At 38.2% G+C, this 13,058-nt stretch overlaps 1 protein-coding gene across 7 annotated transcripts in view; it reads right to left on the bottom strand.

Annotated features, from left to right (window-relative positions):
- DYNC1I2 (dynein, cytoplasmic 1, intermediate chain 2) overlaps positions 1-9,089 on the bottom strand; it is a 58,631-nt gene extending 49,542 nt beyond the window's left edge. For 4 of the 7 annotated variants that reach the window (XM_011945944.1, XM_011945938.1, XM_011945941.1 and 1 more), the window contains exons 1-3: positions 8,871-9,089; positions 6,249-6,365; positions 3,840-3,957 (exon numbers count right to left, since the gene is read on the bottom strand). In XM_011945944.1, coding sequence (XP_011801334.1) covers positions 3,840-3,957; positions 6,249-6,356 — 226 coding nt within the window. In that variant the 5' untranslated portion in view covers positions 6,357-6,365; positions 8,871-9,089. Of the gene's footprint in view, positions 1-3,839; positions 3,958-6,248; positions 6,366-8,624; positions 8,827-8,870 lie in introns of those variants that run through there. The other 3 variants (XM_011945939.1, XM_011945940.1, XM_011945942.1) reach the window with 1 other exon arrangement.
- Between the last annotated feature and the right edge of the window lie 3,969 nt (positions 9,090-13,058).

Here is a 13,058-nt window from a genome sequence, read left to right as displayed (position 1 = left end):
CTGTATGACAAAGTTGGCATCAGACTTCAGTGGGGCAGGAAAGATAGACTAATAAATGGCATTGAGAAAATTAGCTAACTATACAGAAAAATTAGGTTGGATCCCTACCTCATATTTTAAAAAATATAACCCAAATATCTACATGTGAAGGGTACAACTATAAAATTACATGAAAAACACAGAAAAATATATTTGCATCCACAACATAGGAAAGGATTTCTTTTTAAAAAGACCAAAAGCACACAAAAAAGGGTCATACAGGTTGAGTATCCCTTATCCAAAACGTTTGGGACCAAAGGTGATAGATTATTTTGGATTTTGCAATATTTGCATTATACCTAGCAGTTCAGTATCCTAACTTAAAAATCTGAAATCTGAAATTCTCTAATCAGTATTTCTTTTGAGTGTCATGTTGGTGCTTAAAATGTTTCAGATTTTGGGGCATTCTGAATGCTGAATTTTTGAATTAGGAATACTTAGCCTACAGTTGCTAGATTTGACCATATCAAAATGAAGGATTTGACCATATCAAAATAAAGGATTCTGTTCAATGAAGAATACTATAAACAGTTAACAGGTAACAGATTAGGAGAAGGGTTTTTTAAAAGACTAAAACAGACAAAAGTCCTCCCTAAAATATACAAAATACACAAAGAATGCCTACAAATCAGAAGATAAAGAACCTCAATCGTAGTAAATGGGGAGAAGGATAGGAATATGCAATTCGCAGAAGGGAAAACTTGAATGGTTAAAAAGATATATAAAGAGGTGGTCAACCTCACTGTAATCAGATAAATGTATATTAAAACATTTCGATGTACCACTTTATATTCATCAAGTTAGCAAAAATTAGAAAGCTGGATAACATCCGGTCATGACGTGAATATGGTAAAGCAGTTACTTTTTCAGGCACTGGTAGTGGGAGGGTAAACTTTGTAGCCATTCTGGAGAGTGATATGCAGAACCTAATTAAGCTAAGTCTTATATACAATAACACAGCAAGTCCATTCTTGGGCATACACCCCAGAGAAAGTATTCCACAGTCCTCAAGGGAAAAAATATATATTTTTTGCAATGTTGTTTATGATGGTAAAGTAAAGAGACAAAAGGAAACTGAGTGCATAGCACTGGGGGAATGGATAAGTGAAATGTGGTACATAATAGGATACAGTATATTAGAAATAAATAACTAAATTTGTATATAGCAACATGGAATAAACAAAAGACATACAACACTATGCCATTTATGTATATAAAGTGTGTATACACAGATATGTGAAATCTCGAAAAACAGAGGATAATCTGAAGGATGTATGTTAAAAATTCAAAAGTGGGCCGGGCATGGTGACTAACGCCTATAATCCAAGCATATTGGGAGGCCGAAGAGGGCGGATCACGAAGTCAGGAATTCGAGACCAGCCTGGCCAATATGGTGAAAGCCCGTCTATACTAAAGACACAAAAAATCAGCCAGGTGTGGTGGCATGTGCCTGTAATCCCAGCTACTTGGGAGGCTGAGGCAGGAGAATCGCTTGAACCCGGGAGGTGAAGTTTGCAGTGAACCGAGATCATGCCATTGCACTCCAGTCTGGGCGACAGGGCAAGACTCCATCTCAAAAAACAAAACAAAAAACGAAAAACAAACAAAAAAAACTGCAAAAGCGGGCACTTAATGCATTAGTGGGAATGAGAATGGAATTAGATATGAAAATGAGGGACACATACACAAACCCTAAAGAATGGTCTTTCAAGAATTAATGATGGAGCTGGACCACTGATACAGTTTGGACATCCTCTCCAAATCTCTTGTTGAGATATAATCCCCAGTGTTGGAAGCGGGGTCTACTGGGAGTTGTTTGGGTCATGGGGGCGGACGCCTCATGGTTTCGTTTAAAACTGTGTGGCACCTTCCCCCACTTCTTGCTCTTGCTCACTGCATGAGACATGCTGACACCCCTTTGCCTTCTGCCATGATTGGAAGCTTCCTGAGGCCTCGCCAGAAGAAGTCAGCACCATGCTTCCTGTAAAGCTTGCAGAACCATGAGCCAATTAACCCTCTTTTGTTTTGAGATAGTGTTTCACTCCTGTTGCCCAGGCTGAAGTGCAATGGCCAGATCTCCGCTTACAACAACCTCTGCCTCCCGGGTTCAAGCAATTCTCCTGCCTCAGCCTCCCGAGTAGCTGGGATTATAGGCATGCGCCACCAAGCCCGGCTAATTTTGTATTTTTAGTAGAGATGGGGTTTCTCCGTGTTGCTCAGGCTAGTCTCAAACTCCCGAGCTCAGGTGATCTGCCCACGTCAGCCTCCCAAAGTGCTGGGATTACAGGCGTGAGCCACCCCACCCGGCCACCTCTTTTCTTTGTAAGTTAACCAACCTCAGTATTCCTTCATAGCAACACAAAGAACTAACCCAGCCATAAATTAGGAAATATGAACACTTTGGGGGTGGGCAGATCATGAGGCCAGGAGTTTGAGACCAGCCTGGCCAATATGGTGAAACCCTGTCTCTACTAAAAGTACAAAAATTAGCCAGGCATGGTGGCGTAAGCCTGTAGTCCAAGCTACTCAGGAGGCTGAGGCAGAAGAATTGCTTGAACTCAGGAGGAAGCGGTTACAGTGAGCTGAGATTGTGCCACTGCACTCCAGCCTGGGAGAGAGAGTGAGACTCAGTCTCAAAAAAAAAAAAAGAAAGAAAAAAAGAAATATGAACAAGTGAGTTCAGTGAAACTAAAGTCTTAAGAAGAACATAAAAGAAAAAAAAATCCTATAGGAGAAAAACTAAAGCCAATGCACAGAAAAAAAAGGTAACTCAAACAAAGGCTAACAAGCAACTTGGTTTAGTTACAAGAAAAAAGTGCTCTGATTCATTTACTTTTAAAATTCCATATTCAACATAAGCTTATTGAATAAATACATAAAATTAATATACTTCAGTCTTCAAATTCTACAAGAAAAGAAAAGGAGCTGAAAGAAATAATTAAGCTGACCATAAGAGTAGTCAGCCTTTTCACCTTGAAACCTTTCAGAAATATCAGCTCTAAGGACAGTTATGTTGTAGTTTCACAACAAGCATAGAGCATTTACAATCTCCAGTATTTGTCCCCTGGACTAGATAAAATTAGCCCACAAACTAGCCCTAAAATGTTAGGTCTCTAAAGGATAAAGGCTATGTTAAACAAATACTATTAACAGCACCCAGCACAGAATCATTTTAAGTAAGCATTTGTTCCCGATATGTAACTAGATTGTCCTGTGTACCTCTACTATTTCAGCTTTTTTAGTCTAGTACAGTTATCAAAATTAATAACCCAGAAAAACAGTAAGATTAAGTCAAATCACTGCCAAAATAAGCTACCAAAATTATCTCCCTTATTAGCATTGACAGCAGAAGGCTATAAGCTTATCCTTCCAATCCTGTACCTTTTAATATTAATATATTTTGCATACTAACAATGTAATTTTGATTGTATCTCTCTCTAATCTCCAGAAAGAAATATAGAGTACAGATCAGGAATCCCAGTTATCTTTGAGCTTAACACAGTATGGCACACAAAACTTGCTTAACAAATGTTTGTTGAAATAAATTACTGATTTAATAAGAGAAGTCAATTGGTAGTTCAGTATATGTTAATAATTACTCTTGCAGCTCTTTTGAACAAATAAAAAAACCATGTACTAGCATATCTGGAAAAAAGACAATTCCAAATAAATTATAAGATTAATAATTTTAGAGACACAAGGAAAATATGTAAAATATATCAAGTCAACCCACTCAGCTATGTCTGAGCTGAACAGAATCTATGCCTATCTCTTATAAATGGATATATTCTTAACCTTACCAATGGGGGATTCTGGAGTTAGCCCCATGCTTTGAAGCAATGCTTCAGCTTCTCTTCTTTTTTTTTCAAGATCCGATTCTTCTTGCACAGGAGCAACAGCTTCCTTCTTCTGATCAGTCTAAAATTTTTAGGTTAAAAACTTATGTTTACATACAGTATGAAACATTTATTTGCAAAAATGTTTTAAATAATATGCTAACACCGTGTACTTTTAAGGCATGAACTTAGTTTTGAGTACAGGTTAAGTTTTTTTTATAGTCATTAAATGAAAATCATTCTCAACAGAGTTCTAGTAAATAACCTCCAAATGATATGTACTAAACTGCTCTATTTTATATGTAATCAAGGAGTTTTCACAAAAATTCTCCTAACAGATACACTCAAGAAGTACAGTCAACTTCAAATTATCTACAGTATGAAATTGCTGTCTATGGTCAGAAATAATAGACAATTTTCCCCAAGTGGCACAAAAGGTTAGATACAATATCACATACAATGAAAAAATTAAAGTGTAATTATTTAAGAGGTAACAAATTTTAAGTAAATGACAATATTTGTTGAAAAACAGTATCACAGACTTCTGTATAATGTCTTCATTTTATTTGGGATTGGGTTTTGTAAAATTAAACTTACTTTTGCATAGCACAAAACATTTTGCTATGAAAATTTTTGCCAGCTTTTATCTCAGCCATTTATAGTTTTAGCACAATCTTCTGGTTAAACTAAATAAACCTCAATACTCTCAGATCATCCAAGACATCTCAAGTAAAATGTAAGCTTTCCGAGGAAAAGTTTTTTTTTATGTAAATCTCAAATCCCTATGCCAACTAGACAACTATTACTCAGATATTATCTGGAGTGAATTTTGTTAGCCATAACATTCTATACCATTTTGACTTAAAAGTCATCAGAAAAATTAATCAAAATAACGAAACAGGTTGTAGCATCAAGCTGATGCTTCACTGTTGATAAAAATATATTAATAGACTCACAGTTTAATACCATTGTGTTATCTCTTATAACATTTTTATAAACTTTGTTTTTTCCCATTGGTCTGTGTGACTCAATAGTTTTATAAATTTTAAATTAGGTATAAATCATGCAATAGATATGCCTTAGAAGCCACTTTTGCCAGTTATGGCCATCATTAGAAAACAAAAATGAAATGTGCTCTCAGCACAGAAATGTTTAGGGCTATAAACATTTTTTTGGAATAGCTCTGCCAACCTGAATCATGCTTCTACCAGTCAGCTTTTAATCTAATAGCTAATGTAAAGATCCAACCCTCTTATAATGTATCACAGAAAGGTGCAGAATAAACTAGCAAATTCTACAATTACAGGCCTTTACAGCATCATAGTAAAGCTGCACATAAATTGTACCTTCAACTTTTCTACACTTAGGGTCAATGTACATTTGCTGTATATAACATGATGCGTATTTCTGATACAAAAAATCAAAAGAAGTACCTGGTCCACCGTTATGGTACCATCATACCTCCTACTCGGTAAAAATATTTCAATGACTAACTCATAAGAGATAAGAACAAATCCCTTAGTCAATTAAATCATCTATTATGTATATTTTATTTGCCATTAATATTATCCATTCTTACAAATTAGCAGTTCAGACTAGCAAAATATTCAGATAAATTCAAAGTCCAAACTAAGTTATGATACATATATATATCATATTTATGAGCTATTATAATAGACCTCTTGGCTGAGTGTGGTGGCTCACGCCTGTAATCCTAACACTTTGGGAGGCTGAGGCAGGAGGACTGTTTGAGCTCAGCGGTTGGAGACCAGCCTGGGTAACATGGCAAAACCCTGTCTCTACAAAAAATACAAAAATTAGCCTAGCATAGTGACATGTGCCTGTAGTCCCAGCTACTCCAGAGGCTGAAGTGGAAGGATTACCTGAGTCAGGGGAGATTGAGGCTACAGTGAGTTGTGATCACACCACTGCACTCCAGTCTGAGTGACACAGTGAGACGCTGTCTCAAAAAAAAAAAAAAAAACCCCAAAACAAAAAAAAAATACAGATGCACCTTACTTTATAATAAATATAGTCCCAGAAGACTAAATATGTAAACTGAACTTTTATAAATCAAATTTTAGAAATGCATCAATCTATATGAAATTGTTTTTAAAAATCATATTTTATCAGTTTTGTCATTTTCACATATCTTGCTTCTTTCAAGATTCACTTATAGTGCTATGTCTGCAGTCAGAACTGCTAGATTTTTAAGTATCCTGAAATTATTAGGTTTGTGCAAAAGTAACTGCAGTTTTTGCCATTACTTTTAACCACAATTACTTTTGCACCAATCTGTATGTAAATATATAAATATGTGAAATAAAACACAATTACTTTATGTTGTTTATTTAAGAAAAAAATGAAACATACTTCTTTTTTTTTCCTTTCTTCTTCTTTTCTCTTCTTTTCCTCTCTGATTTGGGCCAGTCGCTGCTTCTTACGTTCCAACTCAGCCTTTAATTCACTTTTGTCTGACATGTTTGTGACCTTAGAAACATGTAATTGTTACATTAGTAAAAGCAGTACAGTTGAAAAAACTAGTGTTCCAAGAAGAGAACTGTCCCAAAAGGCCATATAGTTCAATGCTATCTCAAAAGAGCACAAAAATATTACTTTTAAAATAATGGGGCTGGGCAGTAGCTTACTTTGGGAGGCTAAAGTGGGAGGACTGCTTTCAGGCCATGAGTTTGAGACCAGCCTGGGCAACACAGCAAGACCCCGTCTCTACCAAAAAAAAAAAAAAAAAGGCAAGAAAAATGAAAAATTAGGGGGGCATGGTGGCATGTGCCTGTAGTCCCAACTACTTGGAAGGATTGCTGGAGCCCAGGAAGTCAAGGCTGCAGTGAGCCGTGATCATGCCAAAGCACTCCAGCTTAGGCAGCAGAGTGTCTCTAAAAAATAAACTTTTAAAAAATAAAATAAAGGAAGCATATATATTATTACTAAGACTTAAAAAATGTATAAACAAATATATATAACATTACCTAGAGCAGAGCATAGTAGCTAGCCCATAGTAAGCACTTTAATGTTTGCATACACAATGTCTCAAACTTTTTGATGACAATATAGTAGATACCCAAGGCAAAGGTCAAAACTGGCTCTTAAAACAGAGGACAACGTTTGGCATTTAGAAGCTCTTAAGCTATATGACAGGGATCAAAACTATTACCAATTCTACTGCATTCATAGAAACTTGATAAAAAACAATAGGAAGTCAAACTGAAAATTTCTGTAAGTTCTAAAAGTGCTGTAGTAATACTAAAGACAAGCAAAATGCCGGAGTTACTATCATTAGCTATCAAATCAAATGACTTTGTATTTCTCCACAACAACACCTTACCTATATCTTGTGATGGCGCTTTTAGTACAATTATTTGTGGACATACCTGAAATGTTCCCTATTAGATTGTAACGTACTTGAAATCAGGGACTGTTTTTTAGTTATTTTTGTCGTCTTCACAACATCCGGCAGAAGGATCTTAACATTACAATTGACACTGGCTAATCAATAATAGATACAGTAGACAGAATTACAAACTGAGCTTCAAAAATCAATTGCCTAAACACTACTTCAGCTTGAGTTTTAGGAGAAGCAATGAATTAGGATTTTTTTTTTAAAGTAGCCTAGCAGCTGAGCATAAGGCAGGAGCCAGGAACTCGTTACCTTTTCCACAGGATTGACTTATTGCCTAATGATCAATCTCTTTCAATGTCTCTGTACAAGTGAAGTATTAAATGCTTTAGATCAAGAAAACTAGGAGAATAACCTCTGACAGTTTTGTATTCCCAGAGGTTAGGGGAAATCTCTTTAAAAGCACAATTGTTAAATCTGAATAAAGGTAAGTCAGTCAAGAGGAGAAATTCACCTACTAACAAATGGATAAAGTAAATTTCAGCTACTAAACTCCATTAAGACTGGCAAGCGAACTGACAATTTTCAAGCATACGAAAAGGATGAAAAGTTGACATCACAGACACTGAAATATATACACAATATTTGTTTGAACAAACTAAAAGCAAGAGACCGTGTTTCTTATTCCACCCTTTCTACACCTCTAAACAGCTCCACCCAAACGGCTGGTGAAGAGAACTTTCATACCTAACTGTATGCTACGCTAGGCATATTATGCTTTGTTCAACGTCAACTGTAAAATAGATATACCAACACTAACTGATATTAAAACAAGAGCATTTTTAGTTAAAGCCCAACAACAAAGTCTTGACCAGCTGAACTATAGCTGACCAATCCTCTCATCCTTACAGAAGCCAGAGCCTTCCTCCATGACTGACATGTTCACGTTCTTAAAACTCAAGAGAAGAGAGACTCTAGAGTTTTGTGCTAGAACCTCCGTGTTCGGGGACTTTGCATCACACTTAAGGTGAGGGGAGACACTATCAAGGCAAGTAGAGATGGCCTTAATTTGTAAAATGGGGCAAGGCGAAAAGGAATCACTTTCTCCCCTGGGGTCACCGCCAGGAGGGCGCGGTCCAGGGCAGGGAGTCCAGGAGAAGCCAGAGGGCGCCGGACAAGCCTCAAGGCTCCCTAGGCCGCCTCTGGAGGGTCGAGAAGGGAAAAGAGTGGACTCCTCTCGCCGCGCCGCCCTGAGTCACCGCACCTGGGTCTCCCCGCCTTTCCTCCCCAAAGCCGGGCCGGGCGGGGCTGTCAGCAGGAACTGCCAAGCCGCCCTTCGAATTGCGACGTGGAACACAGGCGGGGAGGCCTTGAGGGAACAACAGTCAACCCACCTGCCAGGTGACTGGATGACGAAGAATCCTCCCGCCTGCAACTTCCCGGTAACGTCTCTCGCCTAAGCCCCCAACACCGACTGTAGCCACCACCAGCTCCGCAGCTTTCCAAAGCACACAAAGAGGGATGGGCGGCGGCTGCTACGGCGAGAGCTTAGGGACAAATACACTCACCAGAACGAGGTCGCTCCCAGAAATAAAAGGTGGGGTCCTGCTACGAGGAATTATAGCTCCTCCGTGACTTACCTGTCGTAAAGCAGAAGCCGGTAGATAAAACAAAGAACCCAGCAAACCCAGGGGCCTTAAGTATTTCCGCTTTGCCAAAAACTGGAAAACTACGCCTAATAGCCTCGGGCCAGGAATCCAACTACCGCCCTTGCCTTACAAACTGACACGACCGGGAAGAACTACAAGGCCCGGCAACAAGGAAAATCTGCGTGCGGCGAGCAGTGCATTCTGGGAATTGCGGTCGCTGGGCGTTGCAAGGTGTGCTGGGACATGTAGTGTGTCCCCTCCTTTAGGTTTCCAACTCCAAGGCCTTCTTCCGTCGAGAAGCTTCTCCATATTCTCGTCTGTTGATCCGTGCTCACAGTGTAGTATGTGCTGTAGTGTAAGATCTTTGACCCAACATTGGCGGAATTTTAAGAAGGGCTATTTTCCAGTGGTGAACCTGTGAATCACACTGCTGCACATTTGGTGAAGACACGAAGTAGACTTTTTAGGATGTAAAACATATATATATGTACATAGGTATGTAAGTTTTAGGGAAAAAATGTCTTATAGAGGCTTCATGTGGCATCTTAGGCAAAATCTAAATAAAAATATGTCAATCGACATAGCAAATAATTCTTCAGTATTTTGTTGCAGTGTGGTATCATTTTGGTTTTCTCTCAAAGAATTTTAGGAAATAAAGCATTTAGTACTATTAGACTCTCCAACCAAGCTAGAATGTTTTCCACAGTTAGATTTTTAACATACAAAGAAAACAAAAGTTACAGGAACATGAATTTACCAGCAATGTATGCGTTGATACACCTTTTTAAAGTTTAAATAATTTAAAGCATTATTTAGCAGGAGATATTGCCTTTAACATCAAGGCAATATCTTTCCTATGTTATAGAAAACTGATTGTTCTAGAAGTTCTAGATATTGCCCAAGTCTAGAATGAACCTTTATGATTCAAATTCCAAGTCCTTGGGTTTGTGGTCTTTTTCTTACCTTTCTCTGTATTATCTGTGGTCTTTTGTATAGAAAAAAAATTCTAAAAATGAATTTGAGAAAGAAAATCCTTGGCTTTCCACAGCTTTTCCCAATAACCTAACATTCAAAGAGCTTTATAGCTATGTTATTTTCTTACTTCTTTCCTAATATTTAGTTTTCATTTATTAATTTGAAAAAATATATTATTGATTGCCTACCATGTGCCAGGAAGGGTGATGGGTGCTGTATTAAGAGCTAAAATGGACCAGGCATGGTGGCTCACACATGTAATCCCACACACTTTGGGAGGCCGAGGCAGGCAGATCACCTGAGCTCAGGAGTTAGAGACCAGCCTGGGCAACTGGTGAAACCCCGACTGTACAAAAAATAGAAAAATTAGCAGGGTGTGTGGCGTGTGCCTGTAGTCCCAGCTACTCACGAGGCTGAGGCAGGAGGATGGCTTGCGCCTAGGAGGCAGAAGTTACAGTGAGCTGAGATCGCACAATTGCATTCCAGCCTGGGAGACAGAGCAAGACCCTGCCTCAAAAAAAAAGATAAAAACTGCACATCCTTCTTCTCAAGGGAGAAAGACAGGACACTCACTCAACTAATTATGGATGATTCCTGACTGATAGTTTAACTTATGATTTTTTTTTTCATTACGATGGGCTTATTAGAGTAAAATGCATTTTCAACATATATTTTCGACTTAAAATGGGTTTATCAGGACATAACTCAAGGAGCATCTCTATAATGATGGGATTAGGTAAGGAAGTCATAGAAACACCTGGAAAAACTTTTCAGGAAAATTCTGGAAGGAGGTGATTCTAGAGCTAAGTCTTTGATTCTGAGAGGCTGAGTAGAAGAAGTTAGCCAAGCAGAGAAGATTCAGAAAGGTGCCTTGGGAAGAGAAAAGAATATGGACAAAGGACAGAGGTGTGAGAGCATAGAATGCTGGTGAATCTGGAAATAATTCACAATGGCCACAGGCTAAGACAGGAACTGGGGAATGAAGCCATAAGCAGGGGCAAAGTCGCACATCCCAGTTTAGAGTTAGTCCTACAGATTATGTAAATCCACTGATAGATTTTAAGCAGGTGTATGGTATGAAAAGGTTTGCATTTTAGGTAGCTGACCTTTCAAAGTAATCTGGAGAAAGACTAACATGCTGGTTATTTTCTTTGCCCCCCAGATTCATTTCCTGCCCTTCTCTGCTAAGCTCTATGCCTCTGAGGGTTGACCTCAGTTTCTTTAAGGACTGCCTTGTAATTGGACATAAAGAGGCCAAGGCAAGGATATCAGAAGGTGGGTAGAAAGGGAAATTGGGGCATCTCTTCCTTGCTCCTTCTTTGAGTGTCACATGTCCAGCAACAGCTTCATTCCTTCATGACTGTAGTACCTGCCAGATGGCTCTTTCTCCATGGCTCTAGTTTTCCCCAGGCTCTCTGGTGATTTTATGTTCTCCTTTTATCTCTTGAACACCTCCTCTGTAGCTAGTCTCTGAGTGCCTCATCATCTCTTGTTTGTTCCCTTACTACCTGCTCACCCCTCTGTAACTCGTCCTTTCATTAAAGTATTTTCGTATGAACTATCTTGTGAATTCTGTTTCTTGTTGAGACCCTTATTGATACAGCTTGCCTAGAGGGATGAGAGGTGGAGAAAAGAGGTAAGGTAGAGACTGGAAGCAGGGAATGCAACTGGAAGACTTTTGGGTAGAGCCAGCATTTATAAATGCATGAACTATTGCATCATCAGTGAGAATTAAGAAAAGCAGATGGATTGGAGAGATGTTAAGATTATGTGAGACTTCTACAGCAGTAAAACAGACTAGATACCCATTCCCACTGAAAACCACTAAATATGCTGACTGGATAATATAGCTTTTAGGTGGGTACAGTGGCTCTTGCCTGTAATCCCAGCACTTTGGGAGGCCAAGGTGGAAGGATCACTTGAGCGCAGGAGTTTGAGACCAGACTGGGCAAGATGGCAAAACCCCATTTCTATAAAAAATTTAAAAATTAGGTATGATGGCACTCACCTGTAGGCCCAGCGACTTGGGAGGCTGAGGGCAGGAGGATTGCTTGAATCCAGGCATTTGAGGCTGCAGTGAGCTATAATCACACCATTGCATTCCAGCCTGGGTGACAGAGTGACATCCTGTTGCTTAAATAAATAAATAAAATTTTAAAAAATGTTTTAAGATATAAAATATGTAACTAAAAAACCCCCATGTTTTTGTTGTTTTATTTTTAACACTTTTTTGAAGAAACCCATTATCAGCACTGATTAGAAAGACTGTACCCTGGACATTACATAGTTCAAACCACTATGTCTTCCTACTTTTTAAGTTGGAAGGGCTGGGGAGGAATCCTAATAAGCATATGTGCTGCAGGATGTTTTCGAAAGGGAGAATTTGCATTTTAAAAATTCTTATAATGGTTTGTAGGAGAGGGTAGAAATATATACAGATGAATTTGTTGAACAAATTCATATCTGGATTTACATTTGAGTTCAATATGCCAATGTTTGCAAAATTTTAATACAATTAATATATTGACATAATGCAGGATTTCATTTATATAGAATGCAAAAGCAGGTAAAACTAATGAAATGTCAGAATAGTGGCTATTGAGGTATAGGGGTATTGATGGCAAGGGACATGGGGAGGCTTCTGTGGTGTTGGGAATGTTTCATTTCTTCATCTGGTGGGGGTTATACACGTTTACATATCTGTAAAACATTCATTGACCTCTACCCTCAACATGGGTCCTTTTTATTGTATGTATGTTACATTCAAAAAATAGTTAAGAAAAAAGTAGCTATTAAACCATGGGACTTAAACAAATATATAAAACATCAAAAAGATGTAGCAAACACCAAATTGGAAGAGGAAGGAATTTGAAGGGGTTAAAAATGTATTCTGCTACCCAACAGTTCAGGCATCTCAAAATATTCCAGGAACTCTAGTATGTCCCAAGTAATCAGCTAGAGCAGCTATAGCCATTTGTTGGCAACCTTGTTATATACATCTTCATCACACAAGTTTTTAATGAAATTATGTTGTGAAAAGAAAGTTGTGGCTCCACAGCAATGCATGAAACTTTCTAGTAATTATACTTTCAGTGTTCTTGTGTAAATGTCACTTGATTGGTTTATAATTTTGCTAAAATGACATGTAAAATTTAATGCACACATTCTTGTGACCTTCTTACCGTGCAAAGAACATATTTCCAG

The sequence above is a fragment of the Colobus angolensis genome, unplaced genomic scaffold (genome assembly GCF_000951035.1).
Source record: "Colobus angolensis palliatus isolate OR3802 unplaced genomic scaffold, Cang.pa_1.0 Scaffold247, whole genome shotgun sequence".
Lineage (NCBI taxonomy): Eukaryota > Metazoa > Chordata > Mammalia > Primates > Cercopithecidae > Colobus > Colobus angolensis.
Note: the sequence above shows the minus strand (reverse complement) of the source record. Positions and strands in the feature narration are given on the sequence as shown.